The sequence below is a fragment of the Geospiza fortis genome, unplaced genomic scaffold (assembly GCF_000277835.1).
Source record: "Geospiza fortis unplaced genomic scaffold, GeoFor_1.0 scaffold164, whole genome shotgun sequence".
NCBI classification, from domain to species: domain Eukaryota; kingdom Metazoa; phylum Chordata; class Aves; order Passeriformes; family Thraupidae; genus Geospiza; species Geospiza fortis.
Window position 1 is genome coordinate 471,815 of NW_005054426.1, and position 26,754 is coordinate 498,568.

General features: G+C 37.8%; 1 protein-coding gene across 1 annotated transcript in view; it reads left to right on the forward strand.

Moving 5' to 3' along the window:
- Positions 1 to 26,754, forward strand: part of ANO2 (anoctamin 2) — a 143,580-nt gene that overhangs the window by 22,408 nt on the left and 94,418 nt on the right. The window contains exons 4-10 of the mRNA XM_031061805.1: positions 2,494 to 2,592; positions 6,246 to 6,397; positions 7,870 to 7,924; positions 8,443 to 8,491; positions 11,344 to 11,399; positions 11,653 to 11,694; positions 14,725 to 14,789. Of these exons, the coding sequence (XP_030917665.1) occupies positions 2,494 to 2,592; positions 6,246 to 6,397; positions 7,870 to 7,924; positions 8,443 to 8,491; positions 11,344 to 11,399; positions 11,653 to 11,694; positions 14,725 to 14,789 (518 nt within the window). The remainder of the gene's footprint in view (positions 1 to 2,493; positions 2,593 to 6,245; positions 6,398 to 7,869; positions 7,925 to 8,442; positions 8,492 to 11,343; positions 11,400 to 11,652; positions 11,695 to 14,724; positions 14,790 to 26,754) is intronic.

Genomic DNA, 26,754 nt, shown 5'->3' on the forward strand with positions numbered 1-26,754 from the left:
TGACAGCATTTCATTAGATCAAAGTGATGAGCATGTGCACAATTGTCATTTCAGGTGATTAATCAGAGGACAGCAGTTAGGGGGTGTCTCCAGTAAACAGTTATAAATCCACTCTGGCAAGGAGAAAAGCAAGTTCTAACTTTTGGAGATATTTGCAATACAAGAAACCCTCTGGGAATAAGTTAATTGAGCAGATCCTTGCCAGATGTCATAAGGAAAAAAGGGCATTTAAAGACACCTGGAACTGCTGCAGGTGAAGCCTGGAAAAGTGGAGAAAGGAATCTAACCAGAGGAGTAGTCCTGTAAGTTTTTATTTTGGTGAGCCCATAGAAAATGAGCTAGATGGCTTGTCTCTTGAGCTATGATATTAAGTTGGTAGTTTCAAATTTATTTTAAAATGCTTTGATTAATTTGAATGTTAGGAAGATATGGGAGTATGGTTCTAGTAATCCCAAGGTGAATATCCAGCAGCCCATTGTTCTGCATCTTTTGACTACCATGCAGCTGGAGCCCCCTAGTCCGGTTTTCCCTACTTTATTCACTTTGCATTAGTGTTTATTAAAATTACCTCAATTTCCCATCGCGGGGTGATTTTAAATCTTTTAAAAGATTTGTAATGGTCTGATTCCTCATCATCTGCTATCACTTCATGAACAGCACAACTTTCCAATTTATTTTTGTTCAAATATACAAGGGTCATATTCTTCATCTGGTCTCTTCAGTCAAATTATTTGCCTAATTTTATTTGCAATCTGTGTAGTCATATGAGCCTGAGGTAGAAGCAACCATTTAGATCACACTGTCATTCTTCTTGCAAACATGGAATATAATCCCCCAGACAGGGACATGTGCTTGATTTTAGCCAAAAGCTCAGAAGAAACTCCTGATCTTCACCCACTGAAATGTAACCTCTCATCTGTTCTTAATCTATTTTCAGCAAATGATTACCAGAACATCTGCTCATGCCCAGTAAATTTTTCCTTCCTTCTCTTAAGGCTGACTTCCCCAGTGGACTGATGGAAGAGAGATTCTGCAGCTCTTTCTGCTCTTTAAGCACTAATCGTAGGATTTCCATCTAACTTTTTATTTTTGATTTTTAATCAGGAAGCATAAGGACACATTCAGCAAACACATGTTTGGGGGTTGCATAAAGATGGAAGCAGCCACACAAAGATCGTTAATCTTGGCTTTAATGAAGCCTTGAATCAGAGGATCACTGAGGTTGGAAAAGACCTCCCAAGATCTTCGAGTCCAACCTTTAACCAGTCACCATTTTGTCATCCAGCCCAGAGCACTGCCACATCCAGTCATTCCTTGGATAGCTCCAGGGATTCACCACCTCCCTGGGCAGCCCCTTCCAATGCCTAACCACCCTTTAAGTGAAGAAATTCCTCCTGAAATTCTTCTTGTGTCTACTTCCATGCCTTTCTCTAAGTGATATCATCTGACAGTCTGTGTTCAGGAAGATGATGGCAGAGGAGAGTTTTCAGGAGGGCTTTGAAATCTGAGAAGGCGGGAGCTGTTTGGATTTTTGTCAAGGAAATCCCCTCAAAGAGGAGGTGCAGTATGGGAGATGGTGTGACAGCTGGTCATTGTCTTGATTTCTCTGATATTCACTTTCTAATCTCCCTCCCAACTTTTCTTCCCTACATTTCCACAGCAAGCATTTATCTCTGTGATTTACTGGTACAATTTCTTTGTGTGCCTTGAAGAAAATGCTGTCTGAACCTTCCGTCATTTAAGTTTCATGTTTTTCTCAGGGTTGCTGCTTTCTGCTCTCAGGGTTCCTTTCTGTAGCCCCGATGTGCTACCAGGACCTCTTTTGCATGGCTTGCAAAAAACTGGCTGTGCCAAAGCTCTTTTGGGCATTTTATGCTTCTGACCAGCATAACCAACCATTTACATAAACATGAGGCTCATATCTCTTACAGAAGTTAAATTTTTATATTTTCTTTAGGTTCGCTATTCTAACTGCAGATATTTAGGGCAACAAATGTTGGGCCTGATTCCCTGTAAGGAACCACTGATCTGATGAAGTGTCTGGAAAATAGCTGGGCAAAATGGAAAATGAGAACTAAAGCAAAGCCCACCCAGAGCAGGATAATTTTATTTTATCTTGTTGGCTCAGATGGACACAAAAGCCCACTAAAGAAATCAGATCTTTTCTCAAATATCAATTTTCAAAAAAAAAAAAAAAAAAAAGCGGTATCTTGGGCATTTCTCATTTCCATAATTCCAAAATCTGGACCTGTAGCTTTCTGTCATCCTGGTGCACGCACAGCTACACTGCAGGCAGTAGATTAATGGATTTTAGAGCATAAAAGATTCAGGTTTTAAGGAAAATGTCACTTTGCTGTAGCAGAAGTTGGTTATTCCCTGTGATTGTTGCCTAGTGCTGAATGATTTTGTTGGAGCTGACAACTTGAGATATTAGCACTACATTGTATTCAAGCATATTTAAATACATTGTTTCCCCTTTTTTTTATGTTTCAGAACAAGAGCCAAGGAGTGAGTTTTGTCCGTATACACGCGCCTTGGCAAGTCCTCAGTCGAGAAGCAGAACTCCTTAAAATAAAAATGCCCACTAAAAAGGTAAATATCTCCCATTTTCTATCAATATGTTTTATGATTGAAGGATCAGAATCATCTTTGAATGTATAGAAACACATGGAGTTCCTTTGTTTCAAAAATCAGAGAAAACGAACTGTCAGACTTATTTTTTTACATTTCCAAGTCTTTTAGATTATTTACTGTTCAGAGCTATATTTAAGAGGGGATTTCCAAAGGGGTTTTTAAAGGCCACAGAGGCAGCTGGCTGATGGACTGCATTCAGGAGGGTGATGACAGAGGTGAGTGTTAAAGAGGGCTTTGCAAGCTGAGAAGGCAGGAGCTGTCTGGACTTTTGTCAAGGAAATTCTCTCAAAGATGAGGGGTAGTATGGAAGATGTATGAAACTGGTCACCGTCTTAAGACTTCTCCAAAGAGAGAGAGGCTCTTCCCAGAGAATCTGTTTTTGTAATATCAATGACTTAGTGAATTCAGATCTGCCTGTTGTCGCTAAAACTTCAGCAAACTCTTCTTTTCTGTCTGTTTTCAGAAGAGTTGCTGGCAAACCTTGTAAATTCCAAGTAGCAAAGTGCCCAATCTGTGTTCCTGAAATTATTTAGTCCATTGATTAACAGCTCCACCAGAGTCAGGGGAACTGCCTTGTGCTTTTAGTTAGTGATACTCATCAACTGCACTAAAGAACATTTATTTCCTTGCATTGTCATTAGAAATAAAGGAAAAATTGATTTTGTTTTCTCCCATTGTGTTGATCTTTGAGTTTTTCATCTTGTTTTCACCCACAAAAAGCTTCATTCTGGTTCATATTTCATGCTGTTACAACATGTCATTATCAGAAGACTGCCCAAATTAATCTTGCATACTCTCGATGTGTTTGTATGCCAGGGGAAAAAAAAAAGGATATTTCCAATCAATCTTTGAAAATGAGTAGGTTTTAGACAGCTACAGTACTCCTAGAAACTTTCTACATATTCACCTCCTCCCTTCCAAAATTAATTAATTTTATGCATTTTTAGTGCCTACTTATTTCTCCCTCCTTCTGCTCTTATGGGAATTTTCTCATCCAAGTTTCTTGCAGATGCACCAAAGTAAATTTGACACTATTTTAATTGATGAGTATTGCCATCATTTTGGCCTGGTTAAGGGCTGTCCAGGAGCTGATAATCTCTGATGGCACCCTCCTCATTCACAACAGTTCTGCATCCCCCCTCTCTCCTCTGACTGGGAAAAAAAAAATCTTCTATTATCTCCAAAAATAAAAAAATTCTGTTATCTCTAGCTGCAGAAATGGCAGCATTACCAGAAACAAGCTTGACAGAAAAGCTCTATTCATATCCTAGGGTTTGGGTGTTTTTTTGAAATTAAAAACAGTTGAAAGAGGAATTTCCTTTAAAAGAAAAGAAGTTCACTTTGAAAAAACTGAAATCTTGTATTTTGAGGATTTGGCCATACAAAGTAAAAAAATTCATTCAGTAACCACTAAAAGGAAAGTTCTGGTTTTGTTCAAAGATACAAAATACTGCTGTCAAGGCACCTTAGGTAATTTCTGTGATGCTATTTTTATTTATTTAAGGATCATACTAAACCATTCAAAAAGGCATTTTCAGGGGAAAGTATTAATCCACCTCTAAACACGAATTGATTACAAATATTTTTTCCCAAAACATTCTGTTTTAAATAATCTTTCAGAATATAAGGCACACTGGGAAAAGATACCCTCTCAGCCCTTTTAACTATATATAAACTTCTGGATATGATAACAGAGCTGTTTTGGTGAGTGAGACTGTGCCAGGCTCAAATATGAGTATGGGAAAAAAAATAGGAACAACTGCGAGGGCTGCTCTGTGGTGAGAGCTGTGGTGTCTCTGGCTTTAGTGAGTTTTGGGGATTGAATACTGTGACTGGAGTGCTGGGATAGGAAAGTAGAGGCTGTTCAGGAGGGATAGGCAGAGATGGAGAGGTAGAGGAGTTGTCCTATATGGAAGGGAATAGCTGCAGTTAAGGCATTATAAGGCTGACATCTTCTGGATGAGGGTTAGGGGGATAGAAAACAAAGCAGATGTCATTGAGTGTTCTGTAGGACTGATGAATCATTCCATAGGCAAGCAGGAGAAATTTCTTGTGCTTGTGGGAAATGGCCACTTCCCAAACATTAATTGGGAGTGCTGTGACAAGCAAGTCTGAGAAATTCCTGAAGGGTGTTGAAGATAATACTTTGCAGATACTTTGAAGATAATACAAGGATTCAGCAAGCCAATTAGGAAAAGTGGTCTCCCAGACTGGATACTTGTGAACAGAGAAAGACATACGGGATATGTGATAGTAGGAGGCTGCCTTAGCTACGTCAACCATAAAATGGCTGAATTTAAAATATTCAGTCTAATGAGAACAAAAAAGGTCAGCAGAAGTGTTGCTGGTTCAAGAAAGGTTTCAAGAAAGTAAACTCAAAACCACCTAGGGAGCTACTCAGCACTGCTCCCTGGGAATCTGCTTTTGAGTGCTCCATGAGTGCTTGATTGAACAGGGAATTCCTCGTGGAGCTTGAGAAGAAAAATAAATTTTGCATCTCTAGCAGCAAGGCCAGGCCTCACAGGAAGTTTACAAATCTGTGGTTCACATATTCAGGGAGAAAACACAAAAGGCCAAAACTCATCGAGAGCTCAAACTGGCCAGTATTGTGCCACATAATTAAAAGACTTTTTAAAGTATGTTAATAACAAGAGAAGGTGTGAGGAAAATATTGGAGCAATCCTTGTTGAAAATGGTCACCTGACAAATAGGAATGATGAAGAAAGGGGGCCTTCAATGCTTTTTTTGCCTCAGCCTTTAATATTAATTGTCTTGGACTGCCTGATCGTGAGGCAGAGAACTGCAGCTGTAGGAACAGTTTGTGGCTTTCCATTTGTGGCCACTGAATTTTCAAGGGAGCGTCAGTATCCTCTGGATGTCCAGAAGTCCATGGGGCCTCGTGAATTGATCCCACAGTACCGAAGGAATTAGCAGGACCCGTTCAATCCACTCCCAAAGGACTTGGTACTTGCTGAATAGGAGCTACTTGGTGTTACTACAATTTACACGAGGGAAGAGCCAGGAAATGAGATCCCTAATATTCCAACCTCAGGACTTGGATTAATTATGGAGAGAGTCATACCATGTGCAGCAGAAAGGCATTTGAAGGACAAAGCATTCCTCAGGCACAGACAACAAGGTTTTACAAAGGAAAAGTCCTGGCTAATGAGCTATATATCCTTCTGCTATAAGGTTCCCTGCCTAGTGGTTGAGAGGAAGGTAGTAGACGTAACTGTTTTTTTCCCCTGGATTTTACTGAAGTTTTTAATATTATTATATTTTAATATTATCCTTCTGGACAGGTGGTTTAACTGTGAGATGAGCACATACCTGGAGCTCTGGGTGAAGGATTGGTTTTCTTTTTTCTTGTTTTAATAATTCTGCTCTAAGGTTTTTTCTTCTGGAATTAGCTTGTGAGGGACAAGAACTTTCTGGAACTGCAACCTATATGGATTCAGGTGCATATAGTTATATGGGAATATGTCTTCAGAGAAGGCACTTCATTTAATTACAGGTTTAAACATATGTGTACAGCAAAATTTTTTTTTTCCTTTCTTTATTTTAGTGTAATTTTGGAAGGGGCATACTAATGTACAGTTTTATTTCTTCAGATGTATGAAATCACAGAAGAAAGGGGAATACTCAAAACATTAAATAAAATATGGTGCAAATTGACTGGACCTCTGCAACCCCAGGTGCCACAGCAAGAAAATACCAAGATGAAAACCTTGTCCTACCCATTTTCCAGAGAGAAAATATATTTGTGAGTACTTTAAAATGTGATGGACTGTGGATGTGACAGCCTGGTCAGAAAGTGAGAAAACCAGATAAGTTTTCTCACAGCAGACATGTGAAAATTTTAGGGAGTTGTAGAGAAACGATAATAGCTTGTTATTATAAACAACCTGCAGGTGGTGTTTTCCTACTCTGTGTTTTCCAGTTTTTCTCAAAGATTGTTTGTAAGAAAGGTGTTTTTATTAATTAGCCAATCAGGTGAAATGTATTGGATCAGTCTATAAAAAGAGAGAATTTTCATGTTAAAGCTGCTGCTGTGCAAACCAGCCTTCTGGTGAGTCTGTCATTTCTTACTCAACAGTGACAATGGACAGTGAAGAAAGCTGGAATGTATCATTTTAGAGTTGTAATTTCTTTTTCCCACATTTCAGTCAAAATTCAGAAGTTCATCAAGCATATCTGGAAATCCTGAGGGAACATCCAAAATTCTCAGTTTTTCAGTGGATTAACAGAAATACAAGCTGCAGAGACTTTCTGCCAGTGTTCCTCTTACTTCTATAGGACAAGACACTGGAAGCAGTGCATCAAATAAATTTCTGTATGTTTAGCTCGAAATGTAGAAATCCTCCCACCAAATTCCTGATTATTTCGTTAAGGATATTACTGCCTCTTTTGAAAAAAGCAGGAGCTAGTAGAAATACAGCAGTATTTTCCATCTTGATAGATTCGTTGTAGCAATTAAAACTCAGCTAATAATATGCAGATAAGGAGTTCTTGACGTCAGCTCTTTCACTCAGAAGAATATTTCTGGGCCCAGTTTGACATGAAACACTCTTTTTTTCCTCCTGGGTGTCTCCTTGTATTTATGTCTGATAAATAAAATTCAGTAATAAATACAGTGACACACCATTTCATTTATTGCCCTCTGACAATTTGAATTAATTCTGAATATGAGTCAGATGGAAGAGAATGATGGTAGATGGAGGAGAATATACTGGGAAGCTAATTTCACATATGATGAATTTGAGGTTTAAGGGAAGGCATAATTGTGGTGGAATAGTTATTTGAAATCAAGTGAAATGCTGACTGTTTAGTAGCCAGGAAAAGAGTAATGAATATCTGCATCAGGCTGGTTGAAACCTACTAACACAACCTCAGTATGTTATTGTGTTGAGAGGATGTTATAAGAAAAATATTAAAAGGTCATCGTCTGTAAACAATAGAGAGGTTCTTCTTCCTCAAAAGGCATTTTATATTAGCTAATAATTTTGCATTTAAATGCCTACCGTCAGTGCAATCCTGGTAGAGCTCTGAATGATTGGGTCTTACATAGCACATTCTATTATGCTGTGCTGTGTAATCTATATTCCCTTTAAACATCTGCTTTTCTGATTAGCTGTGGTTTCTGAGTGACTTCTAAATTTGAATCTTATATGTTGTCTTACGTGTTGCTTCCTTGTCTTAAAACAGAGCTGATTTTCTTTTTCCTCAATGTTTTAGGTATAACATCAAAGACAAAGATACCTTTTTTGACAATGCAACCCGCAGCCGAATAGTAAGTTAGTAAAAATAACATATCCTTGTCTTCTTGTCCTGAGTGGGATTTGCTAGTGGGGTTTAGAATGGAATTTACAGGGAGTGTTTTAGTTTCAGCTTTGCTGTTTTCATTAATTTATGCATTTGTGTGTTCTTGCTGAACATTAATTCCTGACATATATGTGTATAAGGACTTCCTTTCTGGAGCTGCAGGAGTGGGAAATGCTCTGCAGGAAAGCTATTGACTCCTCTTCAGTGTTCAAAGCTCTTTTCAGCCCTACTCCTAATCTTTAACTAGATTTCCTGCCATATAGTTCTTATACTTCAAATACTTCTATAAGGACATAACACAACAGGCTTTAGCCTGCAAATGTTAGGGCAGATAATCCAGTCATAAAATCTGGTAAATTACTTAAATATTTGTGCAGATGAACACTGCAGAAGCCACCTATTTTAGAACTTAGTTTTATTGCTAATTCCATGATGAAATTAATGCTAAAAAGGATCTGTGTGTTATCCCACTGTTCTTTTTTGCAGGTGAGGGAAATTTTGAAGCGCACATCTACAAAGGCCAGAAACAGCATGGGTAAGGTGGAAGAAAGAGAATTAAAGGTGTTCTTTTGAAAGGAATTTTGTAGGTATCTCACAGAATATTGATTTTTCTAGCAGGACACAAAATATGCTGGCACATCTTCCCAAAAGAAAAAAAAATTAAAGATTGAATGAATTTTTTTTTTCTGAGGCATATAATCAGAATTTCTAGTCCGTGGTTTGGATGGTAATGGGAACTGGCTTTTCATTTCTACAGGTGCAGCATCTGGCATATTACTCACATTTAATGAATTGTTATAAAATTGGATTTGATTACTGTATGATCTGCTTTGGAAAATTCAGATGTCAACTGCAATATGTTGTATTATTTCTTGCAGGACCATATTTTTCTTGCCATTTCAATTTAATAATTCACCTTTCCAGGTTATTTTTATTGCTTCTGCTTTAAAAATTACCTCCCTGAGCTGCCTAGTGAAATATATGACTTAAATATGACTGTTTTGAAGATACTTTTGGGATAATGCTGAAATACTTGGAGCTTGACGTTGAGAATTTATTTAATTTTCTTGAAGTTCAGAATTTATACAGGTGTACATATTCTCTTTTCTCTACTCTTTTCTCTCTCCCTTTGTGAGATCATGGCAGATGTGGAAAAGAAGTGATCGTCCTCCCTGACATATTTTCTGGAAATCTTCCTGTAAACTTGGCTACCTGTGGATGGATCACAGTGTCCAAGTGTAACGTTCCTGGCAAATAAAGTGCTGCAGCAAGATTCTGCACAGTCCTGATGTGATTTTGGGCAGGGAAGCTCCAATAACACATGTTATTGGTACAGGAAAATAGATTAATTTAGGTTTCCTTGAACAGGAGATAGATTTTGTTTTAATTACATAAAAAGCATAACAAAAATGAAAGGCACAAAGAATGTTTTTTCTTTTTCAACCAAAACCACTTGTCTTTTTCCAGTATAAACTTTTAAATTTATGACTGCCACACTGTTTCCTTTAAAAAAAAATTAAAATATGGTTTTAAAAATGTCAGGCATTCTCAGTTTCTAAAACATTTTTTGGCAGTTGCTGCTTTTTAAACTGTTTAGTTGGTGGTGTTCTATGTTTTGATCTGCTCAAAAGTCTGTAGTGGGGCAATAGAGGGGAATGCTGCCTTATTTTTCTGGAGTGCTGGGAACCCTCCTGGAGACTTTGGAATTTTCTGCAGAGAAAACTGGAGAGAAGCTCAAGGATAGAGTAGGAAGGGACAGAGCACTTTGACAATGGAGATATATGCCTCTTAAGGTTTTCTTTACTTTAATAGCTTGTTCTGGTTTATAGTGGAATAAAACGCATCATTGGAGATCAAAGGACTAGTAATAACTTCTCAGGAATTTTTTAACTCTAGCATGAAAATACAGCCTGATGCGCTTCAAGCTCAGGTCAGCTCAAGAACTCATTTGACATGAAATAACTATTTTAGCATTCCCATCCTTTCCATCTTTCTGGTCTCTAGCCAAAACAGGATTGTGCATCATGTTTGACCTAAACTCACTTATTCCTTTGATCTTCTGATATCCTCCCCCAAAAGACCTCTGTTTCATATGTCACTAAGGCTTTCCCATCTCACTGGTCTTAAGCTTAAAACCACTCATCAGGAGAGGTTTAAAAGATTTTTTAATTTTTTTTCTTTTGTTATTAGAGTTCATTGCTTGTTTTGCACAAGAGGCAGGACAGTGATGTTGGAAGTGCTTATAGCAGTCTGGTTTTATAGACCTGTTTTATGAAATTAACAATACTTCAAACACATTTGCTTATAGATTTTTTTACATCTGTGTAAGGCTGAACCTGATTCTGCTCCTATGATATTGAACAAGGAAGGCTTATTTTCTTCTGCATAACTCTTGAGTCACTGTAAACTTCCAAACACTGAATGTTTTCAGGAGCAGGTTTGTCACTATCCAAGCATAACTTCCTGATTCTGTGAATGCATGTAATTGTACTTGTCCTTCTATCAAGGGAGACATTTATTGGTACTGCCTGTCTAGCATCTCTGACCAGAAGGTTTCTCCCAAATATTTCAGGACAACATGTAATTTGACTGTGGAATGTTTCTCGTCACTAAAGACATGATACCTGGTTACTTGTTTTTCTGGGCATTGAAAGCAGAGAGGCCTGGAATAAATTTATATATCTATGTTTTTCTATATAACTAATAATTAGAAATTACTCGTCTTTGGTTGCCTTTTTATGGAACAATTGTTTTCACCTCCAGGGACTGAAGATGGAATTGCTGTAAGAGTTGCAGGTCTTGAGAGCCAGTAGGAATCTTGTGTCTGTCTACAGGTGCTGCAGTCACTGCTGGGAATTCCCTTGCAAAACTAAATTCACCGAAGTGCCCATGGCCAGGTTGGATGGGGCTTTAAGCAACCTGGGATAGTGGAAGGTGTGTCTAGGGGGCAGGGACTGATGGATGTTTAAGGTCCTGCCAACCAAACCAATCTACGGTTTCATAACCAGAAACTTCTGTGGAAGTTTTTGTGGGAGTTGTTTTTAATTGTTGGCCAGTGGGAGCTGTAGCTCTAACTATTGTAAATATTCAAGAAGGACTTCTCGATGCTTTGCTTCTCAGTCATGTGGCTCTTTGCTGTCAGGGTGATAAAGTGATCAGAAGAGTCTTTGCCCTGTGCTGTTCACTGAAGAAAAAGCACTTTATGGACAGTGAATTTCTCTGAAAAATGTTTTCCACAGCCAGGAACCCTACGTGTCTCTCTTCTCATTCTGAATATTGTCAGTTACACAGCTCTGTCCCTTCTGGAATGTTATGAAATGAAATCTGTAATAATGTTTTCTGTTCAATTGTGCCTGTTTACCACCTGCATTTTTCTTTTTCTTTTAGGCATTGGCACGTTAATAGCAAACAATGTTTACGATGCAGCCTACCCACTTCATGATGTATGTATGCACTATGAAAAAATCCAGTCCTCTGCTGGTGTCACTCAGGAGACATCCATTCACAGACATTCTTATTTGCTGTCTGTGACATGGAAAATCTCTTTTAAATGTGATTCTAATATGAAAACTCCTTTATAAGTACATTTCAAGTTGTGACCTAAAAGTAAAATTAACAATGTAGGAACAAGTAACCAAACTTTTCTTTAGTTTTTTCTGCTTTTTCATCAGTTATTAAATTATTTTCTTTCTCCAGGGTGAATATGAAGGCCAAAATGATGACACGAATGAAAGAAAGGTAAAATACATAGCAAAATTTATTTCATATTATATTTAATGTAATAAATGATGCCCTAAATCTCATTGTAAAGCATTAGCCATTGTAAAAACAATTAGATGTTTTAACAAATGTATGCGCTTTTTGAATTACATATTTTCCTCTATTTCTACATTTTAAAATGTTTTCCCAAGATTTTTATAATGTCTTCTTATAAAGCATGTTAGTTAATTTAATTTGAAACTTACATCTTGAAATGCTTCCAGATTCCCTCTGCATACATATACATGATTTTCAACCTGTCAGGAAGCTAAAATTATTAAATAACTCATATAATAATTTTATTTTCCTAACCAAATGGTCCTAGAGAGCTGTGGTTACTAAAATAAAATATAGTTGTACTTTTCATTTGATTGTGCACTCAACTAAATGCATGCAATTTCTAAAAATCTGGTTTTAATTATTTAGTAAATAAAGTTTCTAGCTATCAAGACATTCAAAAATAGATCAATCCTCAAAATAAACAGTGTGAATTCAAACTCTGTTTAATATATATGCTTACTTTTAGAAATGGGAAAAAAATTAATTACTATTAAATAATTAATCTAGTTTCATAGATTACTAATAAGTCATCTATTAAGATCCTTTCCATATTGTTTTCTAATGTTTGCTCATTTTCTTTTCCTTGATATGCAAACAGTGTGATAGGAAATGCAGAGGGAAAATAGAAGGGAGAGAAAGGGGAAGAAGGTAGAATGAAGAAAAAGGGAATGTTTGGAAACCTCCAATATTTACTATACTAGGAAGATTGAGTTCATACAAATGAAGGTCAAACAAATAAATCTGATTTCTCCAATGCTGAATTAGTAAATTTTGAAAACACAATATTTGTAGTTTTTGGTAAATAATGTTGCCATTCAGCCGCTAGATGTCTTCATGTGCCGTATACAATTTAATTCAGTGTATGAACCTTGGTAAGCAAAACAAAGTTAGAAAACAAACTATAAAAGAAGCTTGTTTATTTGTGTCTGTTACTTTGAACTTTTTGTTCATGAAGGCATTGTCTCCTTTGGACTTGGAGAATTTTGTCTGAGAGGCAGCTCCACAGATTACTGACTTGGAAAACAAATATTTTAGAGGAAAAAACTAAATGAACATCAGTCAATGGAGGAAAATTGGGTACTGTGGAGTGGGGGGGAAGAGGGCCTAGAAGGACCAGTGTCTGGAAAAATATTCCCCCTATTAGTTGTATTTTGTGCTGCCCTCTTTTTATTCTGCTTATTAGGCTCAGTTATGAAGTGTTAAGTATTAAAAACATAAAAGCTTCTTTCCAGAAATACTTCATTGATTATTCACATATGTGCCTTCTGCCTAGGCCTTGAATCTTCTGTAGTATTCCTATCCATAACATCATCTGTTTTCTATCTGAATCTAATAGTCTCAGTGTTTAATTTCCTGAAGAACCCTGATCAGGTTTAAAAGAAAGGAGGCCATTTTTAAGCTTTTTTTTTCTTCTGCCCTCTTTTATTTTGCCCTCTTTAACTTATCTGTATCTTTGAATTAAATTTTCTCTTGTAAAAACCCCAAATATGAACTCAGTCCTTACGGGGTACTTAAGCCAATAGGGCAGCACAAGTAATTAAGGTTTATGTACCAGTTTATAACATAAAAAGTTAATCCTTATCAACCTTCTTCAGGATTTCCTTGGAGAAAATGCACATTGACACAACACTTTTGTCCCATCCTACAAGAATTAGAAATCTGCAATGAAAACCTTAGACTGAGAGGGTTTCAGTTTTTCCTAAGACTAAAGGAATTTCCCAGTTTCAGTGTGATTTCTGCTCTAAAAAAAAAGTCTTTTTAAGAATGGTATTGAGCAGCAGAATGGTAATAACTCACCAAGAGTATAAACACTGGTTTAGTCTTCAAGTTTCTGGCCCTCTGGCAACTTGTAACCCTTCATTGCTGTCTCTACGTTTGACATTAAAAAAAATCCATTAGGGCTTTGTAACCCACCTGGGAAATCCACTGTTGTCATATACTAGAGCAGCATCCCTATTATTAGAAGCAGATCAGAAAATTCCTATAAACTTACAGAAAGTACCTGTTCCTAAATGAAATGCTGTTTTAGACAGTTTTCTTTTTGCTCTTCAAATTCCATCCTGTAGCTGTGTTCAAAGAAGCCTTTGGGGAGTTTTAGGATCGTGATAGTTTTAACTTTCTTCTTTTGTATATGTGAGTGAATGTATTTATTAGTATGATTATTTATGAAAATAAATAAAATTTTGTAGGTAATGCTTGGGGGTAATGGCAAGGGGTATTTTTGAATAGGCAAGAACAAATATTCATATGAAAATATCCTTATGGCAGCCAAGACAATCCTCTTCAGTGAAGTTGTGTCCCATAAACCACGGGAATCAGAGAGGGAATAAGCAAGTCTATCCCAAGTTCTTTGCCTGTTGCAGTTGAGTGTGTTGTAATCAATCTACCCCAGGTCCTGCAAGGTTTCCTTTTATCCCTGCTCCTATTCCAGCTGGATTCCTCCCACTGCAAGAAGTTTCTTTAGAATCTGGTTCTTCCTTTGAGCTCTCTGTAAGCTGTGGGGGGAATCTGCATGTCCAACAGCAGACGTGGCCTTGTGTTATGTCCCCAGCATGGGAACACAAGTGGCTTTTGTATGGGCACTACTGGGTTTATCAGCCCCAGGAATGCAGCAAATATTTTTAGCTCTTAGATGATTTTTGTGAAAACAGAAGGGGTAACTTTTTTCAATTTAATTTTCAGATTGTCTTTCTTTCTTTCTTTCTTTCTTTCTTTCTTTCTTTCTTTCTTTCTTTCTTTCTTTCTTTCTTTCTTTCTTTCTTTCTTTCTTTCTTTCTTTCTTTCTTTCTTTCTTTCTTTCTTTCTTTCTTTCTTTCTTTCTTTCTTTCTTTCTTTCTTTCTTTCTTTCTTTCTTTCTTTCTCTCTTTCTCTCTTTCTTTCTTTCTTTCTTTCTTTCTCTTTCTTTCTTTCTTTCTTTCTTTCTCTTTCTTTCTTTCTTTCTTTCTTTCTCTGCTGTATCAAGAATGGGCAAGATATGGAGTGTTTTACAAGTTTCAGCCTATTGATCTCATAAGGTAATGTGGACTTGCATAAAACACCAAGGGATCTAGTTCTGAGGTGATGCAGATTAATTCATTTCCACTTACTTCAGCAAATGAAATCTTGGATTGATCAGAACATTGAAAATAATATCCCCACTGCTTTTTTTTGTGGCTCTGATAATAATTTACTATAACAAAAATCCATTTAACAATTTTTACCTATGCTTTTGGATAGTGCTTATTCCTGGAAGAATGTCATACTCGTTTTTGGGGTCTTTTAGGTATTGACTTGTTCAAAGGAGAGGAATTGCCATTTACATTGGTGAATCTTTATTGGAGGGTATGGTTACAAAATCTGGCAAATAATCAGAAGCTGGTATTCACATCATGAATCAATGTGAAAGGATTTGACAATTTTGAGATTAATTTGATTTTTTTACTCCTGATTTTACAAGTTTTATTCATCTGAACACATCCATATGTGTTCCCAGTGGGGTTTTTTTTGTATATTTATAAATTTTATCTTTACAAACATGATAGAAGTTGGCTCTAAAATAAGACAAAACAAACCAGTCATGATTTTTAAGGATTTACCACAGTAATTAAAAGAAAGGCAAAACAATTTTTGTTGTATCATATTTTGTTTGTACTAGAAACACTAAGTAAAGAAAAAAAATATTTGAGTAAACAGCTGACTAGAAATATTCTTTTATAAGATGTCTACTTAGGAAGAAATGAATGAAGATATTAAGAAATGGGAAAAAAACCCTCAACAAATATCTGTTTTAAAATAATTTGTAATATAAGAAAGATGACAGTTATTACCATTTGTCTTTTGAATAATCAAACTCTAACTATTTTTTATTATATGATCTGCCCCTATGTGATTGCCTGCAAAAGCTGCTGTTGGTAATATGGAGAGCCAATAAGCTTTGTAAAATATTTTTTTCTATTTTGAGCAAAAGCTGAAGTACTGTATGTAGTTTTTCAAAGAGTAAAGCACTAACTTTCAATGTGAGAGGAATTACTCCTTATTGGGAGCAAGATGTTGCAAAATGGCAAGTGGAAATGAGGCCATCAAACCCTACTGAAGTTCTGCAAGGCTTTGAAATTTCCTCCTTTTTTTGCTTTAAAAGTTTTGTGCAAAATTGATGTACCTTTTTTATGGCAGTTTCTGTGGGACAAGCTCCTGAGTGGAACAGGTAAACTCAGAATAAGATTACAGCACCCTGCTGTGTTGTTGGTAAATATTACCAGTGTTAAACTAAACTGTCACTGGCTAGAGGAATTCTCAAGTTTTAGCAAACCTGACAGCTCAGCTGAGTTAAAAATAGAGGTACATCTGCTTACACTCCATCTTAATTTGTATTTTGCTCTCTCTATTATAATGTTTCACTGTGCTGATATGATTTCATAGAAATCCTGTGGTTTAAACTTCTGTGAGAAACAAAAAGAAGACCAAACATGTGCAATTGATTGTCTGTTCTCAGAGATGACTTTTCTTGCTTTTATCTTCCATATTTTGCTTGACTGCAAGTTCGACTGTTACCACTAAAATAAATGTGTGTTTTTTTTCCTGGGTAATGTTAGAGCTTTAGTGTAGATGTACCTGGAGAATGGCCACCCCTCTCTTTCTGCTGGTGAAGTGGATTTCTTCACTTTTGTGCCATGGGGGTATCTGAGCTCAGCCTTGATGTGGATACTTATTCCCTTAGCAGACATCAGTCACACTTTGTGCTTTCTGGTTATTTACTGTGACCCTCCTTTATTAGACTACTTAGATTATACTCAACATTTTTTTCTGGTTTTTTTTTCCTGTTTTTTTTTTTTCTTTTTTTTTGTTGTTGTTGTTGTTGTTTTTTTCTGGTGTTACTTAAGTTTAAATTCAGGCTTTGATGGACAGATGAAGCAACATCCTTTTTACTTAAAGCCTTTCCTGCCCGCTATTTTCAATAAGTGCCCTGCTAATTTTTAAATACAGCGTGCAACATATATTTAACTATTACTGTTTCACTCTTATTCAGTAGGAATGCCAACTGAAAGTCATTCTTTAACTCAAGTGTCTATGCTGGAAGATTAGATGTGGCACTGTAGAATTATTATAGGTTATTCCTAGTGCCTCAGGACCCTCCCTCTGACCACACAGTTGTTGCCAGTCCCCAGATGATTTTACACCAAAGACAGGAACCACATATCTGTTATACTCACTCTTGGTACAGACTGGGGATTCTCTTCTAACGTCTGTAATCCTCAGGGAATTTAACTGCACAGTCAGTCTTGGAAAATTTTAAAGTTCTTAATAACAAAAGGAACTAAAGGACCATTATAATATTCACCAACAATTCCATTCACTCCTGTCTCTCAATCTGTAAAAATATCCTTCTCTGGCTTTGTGGACTGCTTTGGGCTATAAGAAAAAGCAAATATTTTTGGCAAGGAAATGCAACTGTGAGTAAGTAAGTGAGTAACCAAATAAGAACACAGTGCATGTTACTTATTTCTATTCTACAGCAGAACAATTTCACTTTAAAACTTTAAGGAAACATATAAGCAGATTGTGCAAGTAATACAGTGCATAACTTCTGCTGTTACCCTACTACACTTTGAGGCCAACATCTATTTATAGTTCCAAGAATCTCTATAGTGAAGATTCCTTCCCAACATGAAATTGGTCCAGCTTGCAGTTTGTCATCATTAAAGCTCTAGGTGCAGGGGGAAGTGCTGTGCCAGCATACACTCATCCTTGATGTCCCCCCTGCCAGATTTTACAGCAGAGAGCTTCCTGGAGGGGGCCAGAAGCATGTGGGACTCTGGAGCAGTCTGAGCTGGTGAAAAATCAACATTTCCCCCGTAATTATATCTCTTTTCTCTTTCCATGATCTCATTACCCCCCACAACTCCAGTTTATTTATGAATGGCCTTTATTGTCATGGATGCCATACATCCATGAAAATGGTTTGCATTTTAGGAGTTTGATGGTAAGGCAGCACTTTTCAGCTGAGTTGTAGGAAGTTTTCCCTCCCCTCACTGGAACCTCTCATCACAGGCCTTACCCAAGTGCTCCAGCCATTGTTTATTGCAAAGCAGAGGGGTTTTACTTGTGGTGCATAAATCACCAAGGAATTTGTGTTGAATTATTCTGCTGGATACAGGCCTGTGACTGGAGTGAGATGATTTACTTACAGCTCTGCATTTCACGGACTTTGCCAGTCCTGTAGGAAGTGCTTCTCTCTGTCTCTTTTGGCAAGGGCTTGGTCTTATTTATTGTTGCTTGTATGAGAGATGGAATTTTAAACCAGTAGGTTTGGATTGTAGTGGTGAGGAAAAACAGATCCTTGCTTTCTGATAAACATAATTCCCAGGCTTCAGATCACTGTCTGAGCACTAGGATCCTCATTACCACCGAGATTCCTCCCTCCTGCAGTGGGATTTTCGAAAACTAGATCAAACAGAAGGTGTGTATACCTGCATCAGGACTGCAAAGTCAAGTCTCGGATGACTGAGGTTGCTGCACAACTTCCTGGGATCTCCCCCTGTGACTGAGGAGTTTTGTAGGCAGCTAGAATTCAGTTTTCATTGTGTTAAGAACTGTCTCAGGCTAAGTTCAGTAGTGCCTGAATGATGTCTAAATTTCACAGCCAGAAACTTATATTTTTGAATGGACATGACTGACAGGTTCCACCCAAAATGTGTCTTTGGATGTGACATCAGTGTATTTTGATAGGAAATGGAAGTTTTCAAACTAGAGGAAGAAAAGACAGAGGTGAGAGGCCACATTTGGAAACAGAAGTTGTGCACATTTAACTATTTACCTGTATGTGAATATTTGTAGGAATCTAGAGGTGTGGGTGGGTGGGAATTGCAGGGAGTAGAAAAAAGCTGCTGTATTTGGGTGGCTACAGATCTGCTTACTTTTCTTGTAGAGCTGCTCTTAATGTCTTGTCTCTGTAGAAGGTTCTGGTTGTGGCTTACTGGGCAGAGAGAAAGATCTTTTCTGACTCCTGAGTGCTGACCAGGGGTCAAGACCAACCCATTTCTGGTTTAAGGGTATTCCCTCATGCTAAGATCTTTTGTATGAGGATCTTCTCTATCCATAAGTTATATTAGGACAGACCATGGCTTTGTCTGATCCAGTAACATTGGACAAAACCAGGAACACAAGGGAAGAGATCAAGACCTGGGCACCACATAAAAATTATGCCCAGAAAACACAAGTTTAAGGAAAGCTTTCAATATGGCAAATCTTCCACAGTCAGTACAGAGAGCAGAAAAATTTTTATGCCATATTAGCAGGGTATAAGAAAAGGATGGAACCAGGCTCTTTTCAGCTGTCTCCTGTGACAAGAGTTGATGCACACCAATGAGAGTCAGGTAGAGTAGGCTATAGTTCCATAGGTCCTTCTTCTTGTCCTTCCTGAAAATGGGGGTCACATTTGTTTTCCTCCAGATTTTGGGCATGTCTCCCAGTTGCCACCATAAATCAAAGGTTATCAAGAGCTGTCTTGCAATGACATCTGCTAGCTCCCTCAGCCCTCGTGGGTGCATTCCATCAGGACCTGCAGACATATGGATTTCCATTTTGCTTCAGTATTCCCTGACCCAATCCCCTTCCACCAAGGTGACTAAAAGATAAATTTTTTATACTTGTTTTTAATTGGAAATGATACCTCTGCTTATTAGCCACCAGACGGTGTCTATCTGAGAGCAGTTACACTGTGCAAGTGCTAACAAGGACCTACTTACTAAAATAAATACATGAAATGAATTCAGGCTCTGCAATAAGGGTTAGCCATATTAACTTGAAAAGCAAGAAAACTTTCATTAAATATTAGTTATTATAAATGAAAGATATTTAGGAAAAGATGCCAGTATTTGAGGTTCTTGCTCTTGTTCAATGAGATTAATAAAATCATGAAAATTATCTTGTGGAAACTGGAGATTAGAGAAGTGATGAGATGCAATGACCTCACATTTGTTCAAGTACAAAAAGGCAGAAAAGCAAGTTGTAATAGGTACTAAAAAAGCAGGAAGTAAAAGACTAAGTAACCTCCTTTCCTAAAAGAAAGTCCAAAAGAAAGGTTGATTCAATAGAAATAAGTTACTCCTTATTTGTATTTGTTTCTTATAGAGAAAATATTATCTGTATAATTGAATGAATTGCTTCGTATATAGAGTGTCACTTGGTGCCTGGAATTGTTTATAAAATGAAGCTAACTTCCACACAGGCGAGCTCTGATTGACTTTCATTAGCTTTGAATTAGCCTCAGGTAGCCATGGATTTTTAATTTTCTAGGTCAGGAAGGTCGCTGACTTTCTAAAAAATGCTAAATAAAGAGAATGAATAAAAGAAAGGTGAGGAGAGGCAGAGTGTCCATGGGTTGTCTTATGCATGAATTCTTGGATGTGACACTGTGTTGCTCCTGTTGAAAATGCCTTCCCCGAGCATGGTGTACTGCAGTTTCTGCAGGCTTTGGAATATTTAGAACTTTTTTACACCAAGCACATGACAGAAAACATCAACAGAATAATGTAATCAGGCACTTAACCCTTTCAAAGCTGTTCTGAAGTTTTGTATTGTCCCAAAACAGAGAAGAGAATACAATTACAGTGCCTCTGTCTACCCAGCATCGTGTTGTTTGCTTATACATTTGGCAGTTGTCAGCCTTAATTTCTGTCTCAGACACATTACATGTCTACTTATTATGCTTCTATTGTTCTTTCTCCTACAGTCAGTAAACAAAGGCTTTTTTCAGTTTATAATCCATCACCACAAGCTATGCACTTTCAGCTGTGTTCTGACAATTTCTTGGAATGGAAGCATAAGGTTTGTGAATTTGTGAGGCTTAGAGAGTGGTTTGTCCTAGTTTTACTTCTTTTCAAGGTCTGGCCTTTTGCTATTTTAACTTGCATTTAATACACAAATCCTGACTATTATCATCAATTATTATTTTTATTATTATCATCATCATCAATTATTATTATTATTAAAAATAATAATAATATTTCGCCACGGTTTTTGAATCCACTAGAATTTGAGAATTTGAATATCCCCTTCCTCCACAACATCAGCTTCTCCCTGCTACTCCACTGAAGAGTTATTTTTCTTAAGAGCCAAAAAAACAAGGAAAAAACATAGTTTTACCTCTAAGTAAAATTTGCAGTTTCTGTTCTCCATGGAGTTACAATATTTTGACAGAGGATTTTTTTCTTCTCCTATAAGGAATCACAATTAAAATTCCACAGTGCCTTGAAAGATAAATATATCTGTAATTTAGGTAAGTTTGACTCCAACTTTTGTACCATTGGAGGAAATATATACCTAATGGCAAATATTTGTTAGGTAATGTTTTCAAACAAGAACTTTAATGAAAATGGCTTGATTAAATGGCTGTGGTGGCACATTTTTTCATTCTGTTTTCAGGGGAAAAGGTTCAGGTTCTAAAATCCATTCAAACCCACACTTTTAATCACTCCCTACTGGTCATTCTTGATTTTTATGCCCATTATAGGGGGGAAAAAGTGCTTTTACCTTGGATGAAGTCTCCTTTCTTTGTTTTCTGTATGTAGAAAGAGCTGGCCTTTCTAAAGGACATTTTCTTTCCTACCTCAAACTCAGATGCATTGCAGTTTATCTGAGCTTCTGTAGTTGTTATTTTTCCCACTCTTAAAATTTTAATTAAAAAAGTTTTTCAGTCCCTTGGCACGTTGTTCCACGGGGGATTGTGTTCTGCCAGGATCTTTTCTTGGCTTCCATATTGCTTCATTTGGTGCACTCTCTGTATATCTGGATTTAGCACTGATATGTTCCTTCTTGAGATTCCTTGGATGGAATATGTGCTGTCAGGCACAACCCTGGTGGAAATCTCCACGATCTCTCAATGCACAGCAGCCTCAGTGCTGCTGCTGAGCAGTAATTCCACCCAGGTGTCCCAGATGGTTGTAATAAATGCTTGAATCTTGCCCTGAGAAAATTTTCAAGTGAAGAAAGAATGGCAAATCCAGAAAAGTTTGGACATAGGCAGCTCTACCTGGAGTGAAATCTTGGGGTGTTCAGCAATGTTCCTGATTGTCTTGTAGTGACTGGGGCTTTCTATATACTCCAGCAGTCTTTCTGAAAGAAGTCTGCAGTTTTGAGATGGAAACTTTGGATGGTGGGAACTATTATCTCAGAATCAAATTAAATACCTCTGCTTTGAACTTACCATGTGCTAGAAATTGCTTCTCACTTTCTAAGGGTAGTCATAGTTCTACCTGCAGCATAATGGTTCATTTTCCTCTGGTTGCAAAAGTGCTGAAAGAATAAATTGTGTTCCTGGGGGCTGTTGCTGCAGGTCAGAGATGGAAGGTGCACCTGGACATGGAAAAAAAGTTTTAAACTAGCCTTGGCCGTAAAGATGTTCTGACATGAAACTAAACTACTTGTCCTCCTCCCCGACAGCAGAAACACCAGAATTTCACCACCAAACTGTGCAAATAAGTTTATTTTGAAGGCATTAGACGTATGTGTGACCATTTGCACAGGGGAAACCTACCCAAGAGGCAGCTGTAAATCAGTTTTGTTTTGCATAGAAACTATTGCATCTAAATGGCTCCTCCACCAAAAGGCTGGTGGAATGAAATGGAGACATGAAGTAACAGCTGGCCTAGAGTGGGCTGTGGAAATTTAAAAACTGAAGAGTTCTGCACCGATTTCCTGGTTAGGTGACTCAGTGTCCACAATGCCTTTTCCTTGCTTTTTTAGCTTTGTTTCTGAACGTCTCCAGAGTTCTTTCCAGCATGTGTCACACACCACATACTTTATTCACATTCCAGGTACCCACACTTGTTTTCACAAGGGTTTTTTGCTTCTCTCTTTCTCCCCCCCTTCCACAAACCTTAGTCTATTTATAAATTGCACAACTTGGCATGGGAGCACTATGACCAACGTGCGAGCAGAGGGTTTAATAATCAGTTATTCTGTTTGATGTTGGTTTTGCAACCAGACAGACCAAAGTTCATTGCAGATGTCTGGTTTAGGTGTTATATGGGCGAAGCAGAGGGAACCGAGCCAATGTTTCTGCTGCGATCTTCTCAACACTTCTAATTCTGGGAGGGAATACACTTTCTACAGGTGGATGTTGTTGCTGTTGGGAGTTTTTTAATGCTGTTTCTGATAATCTGCTGGAAGAGCAGCTTTTGTTCAGTTTGTTCAGGAGTTATGGGTAATTTGACCAAATGTTTCCTTAAAGACGTGATTCTTGTTCATGAGAGCTTGGTAGGTGGTCATTTAACCATAAAGTCTTCTAAAATGAGAAGCACAAAATTTCACCTTATGATATGTCAACATACATAAGAAAAGCCTTGGGTGCTGCTCTTGATAGGAGCACTACACATTCTTTATCAAAGCCATTTGCTCTTTACTTTGGGAGTAACCCCTGCCTCCATGGAATACGTATATATAAAGGGGCATTTCCCTTTGTGCCAGGGACATACTTTTTTTGTGAACTTCTACAGTATCCATGAGCACACTTTGGAAAGGATTAGTCCTTAGCTTTGCCTGGATATATGTGAGGCATATGTGAATTAGCTACTGAGGTAGGGCAAGACTCTGGTCTCAATTCTCCTCTTTTGCTATGCCAGCATAAATCGTAGATAATTCCTGTAGGATAATAAAATCAGACTGGTTTTATCCCAATGTAAATGAGAGAACATGCCAAGTTCTTGGTGTAAATATGTAAAAACTTGTAAAAATACTTTTTCTTGCCTTACATCATCCTCTACCCTTGAAGCACATTTTTTCCCCCTCTGTTCATTTACTACTGAATCCAGCAGCAGCTGCAGTAGATGATGCAGGAGGTCACACGTGTTTGCAGAGCCTTGACTGCTATTCAGAGGAACCAGAGAAGAGTTCTTGGAATGTGTCACAGATAAGACATGTCTATGTCCTGTGTTCTTCTGACTTGATAAGCTCACATCTAAGTTGTTCATTATGTTTCCAAGCTCTGTCATTACTTCTCCTTAGATTATTTCACTTTCTGGCACATTGGTGGACTGAGCTTGGGCACAGCATCTTAATTATTTTCATTTTTCAAAACAGTTAAGTCACAAAACACAATGCAGTTTTCTTCTTAGCAACTGGATTTTTTCAATACTGCCAGGACATTGTTGAGCTCTTCTCACTTTCTTTCTCTTTCTCTTCTTCCTTTGCTTTATAGGTTACATGTCACATTTCTCACTGGAAGACTTAAAAATTTGAGGGGAAGCCGCTTGAGCCATAAACTTCAACTTTCCTGACCCTGATCAGCTACTCTTTAGTGCTGCTGGCATTTGAACTCTTTCTGTGCTAATCTATGGCCCTTTGTCAAAAAAACAGAGAGTTTTGAGCAACTTTGGACAATTTTTTTGTGCCTGCTCTGACCTATTTGAAGCAGTTTACTAGCTGTGCCCATTGGCCATTTCTACAAACAAACAAGGAAGCAGTAAGAAGATATAATCAGGGTAATCTCCCTCTGGTCCTGCTTTTCCTGCTTTAGTGTCAATTTTAAGGTTGTCACTTCCCAATCAGGAGGAAACTTGAGAGCAAATGGATTTTCCCTCTATCCTGTGCTGTTCCAACACCATTGCTGCTGTTCGTTGACTCACACAAGAGGCTTGAGGAAAACCTTTAGGCCTTCTGGTTAGTTCTATATTTCAATCAATTATTCCTTCTCTCATTTCATATTAAAAAAGTGTATTAAAATGTGTGTGTTAAACAAACTATAATAACAACATAATATACTAACAAACAGGTATATTAAAATATATATTTATTTTCAAATGTGAAAATAAAGGAAAGCTTCTTATAATTAACACCAAAATTACCTGGCGTGTACCAGGTCAGAGGGCAGTCCTACAGTATATGGCTTGTATTTGCAACACAAATATTTATCATTTCATAAAATGTGCTATATCATATAATATTTCCTTGTATTCTCTGCGCATCCATTGTCCCAAGGCGCTTCAAATCTTAACTTAGTGCCATTCAAGCCATGCTGTGATGCTGATTTCTCTTGTGCTGCTTGATAATTCATACAGTTTGTGGCTTAGGGTACCTTGCAGAGTCAGGTGTAGGGGCTGTACACTTTTCCTTGAAGATTTGTGAAATTTCCCAGGTTCTGGATGGCATCCCCTCATACTGAAGATAATGTTGTCTGTGTATCTCCTCAAAATGCTTTTGTTGTGCTTTCCCCTTAAGGATTGCATGCATCCTTTCTAATGCATAAGCAAGTTTGGTTAGACATGAGAAATAGAGCCACTCAAAGAAGGCAAAACTGAAATAGGCAGGATTGCACTGCCAGCTTCCATGGGAGAGCCTGGAAGTGTGGAGTTAGCTGCAGCTGCAATGGTGTGAGAACAACAGCAGGATCAGTAGTAATAAATATCCCTCACTGTTGCTTCCCTTATCCACCTCTTCTGAGATGGAAGTGACTGTGGAGTCTTGTCTTGCTGTCCCTTGGTTCTCTGACATGGTTGCACTCCTGCTCTGTCTCTCCTGTGACATGTCTGGCCCTTAGACCCAATTTCTGGAGTAGAAAATTTCAGTTTGGGCCTCCAAAAATCTCATTTAAGCATTTTCAGTAGGAATTATGCAAATCTGGGGTGCTGAATTTGGATAAAACTTTCCTAAGCTAAATGGCATCAGAATAAATCTCAGACTGGGATCATGCTCAACCTTTATGAGGAGGTTGTCTTTCTTTTATTATACACATTATCATGAATTTATTGTAATTTTTGCTGCTATCAAAGTGTAAATGTCTCACTGACTCACACTCCATGCCGTGCCCTGAGTACTCTCTTTGTAGCTGCTTTCTGTACAACACTGTCCATCTTCTTCTCTGGCTTGTGCAATTATTTTAACCTTGTTGGTTTTTATCTAAATTTTGGTGAATTCTTTAGTTCTGTGAAGGTCTTTGGGTTTTGCAATATTTGTAATCACTCCTAACTGTACATTAGAATGATCAGTGAGGGTCATCCATGCTTAGTTTACTTCTTGCAGTGTGATTCATGAAGATGCTGGGCTGAGTTCTACCAGTTATTTATCAACATCTGCAGTGGACTGTTCCTCAGAACAGACACTGTTTTTTCTAACCACCTGTCCAGGGGCTGTTAACCTGACAAAATTATTCCTTCTGAAAAGCCAGTGCTAAGTGTACAAGTAAACTTTCCTCCTTTAGCAGCAGTTCCAGATTAGTCATCTTTTAAGATACTAGAGGTTGTTGTCAGTATGATCCCATAGATGTTATTTCTGTGACTCTCACTGTGACAATGTTCACAGGGGTTTTCGGATGAGGGAAGAGACGGAGATCTGACTCCATGTTACAGAAGGCTTGATTTATTATTTTATGATATATATTACATTAAAATTATACTAAAAGAATAGAAGAAAAGGTTTCATCTCAGAAGGCTAGCTAAGCTAAGAATAGAAAGGAATGATAACAAAGGCAGCTGTCTGAGACTCTCTGTCCGAGCCAGCTGGGCTGTGATTGGCCATTAATTATAAACATTCAAGATGGGCCAATCAAAGATCTACCTGTTGTATTCCAGAGCAGCAGATCACCATTGTTTGCATTTTGATCCTGAGGCCTCTCAGCTTCTCAGAAGGAAAAATCCTAAGGAAAGGATTTTTCATAAAAAGATGTCTGTGACATCTCACTAACAGAATCCAGGAGTACTACAGAGGCAAAAATTAATGTGCTCCTCTGAGGCATTGTCGTGGGTTTACAGGAAATAAGTTTTTTGGGAATGGAGTGGCCAGAGGCCAATAAGTGTTCAGATTCTAAAACTGACACCAGGCTTGGCCACTGAGGGTGGATGCGCCTCTGAGAACACAGGGGTTAGAAGCAGAGCACTCCCTTGAGAGCTCTCCCTTTTTAATTTCTGGTCAGCAAAGAGTCAAGGCCTCCCCTGCCCGGCTTTGAGCTGGGCGGGGGAGGGGAAAACCTGCGGCCCAGCAGAGGTAGGCCTGAGCCCTCAAGATAGA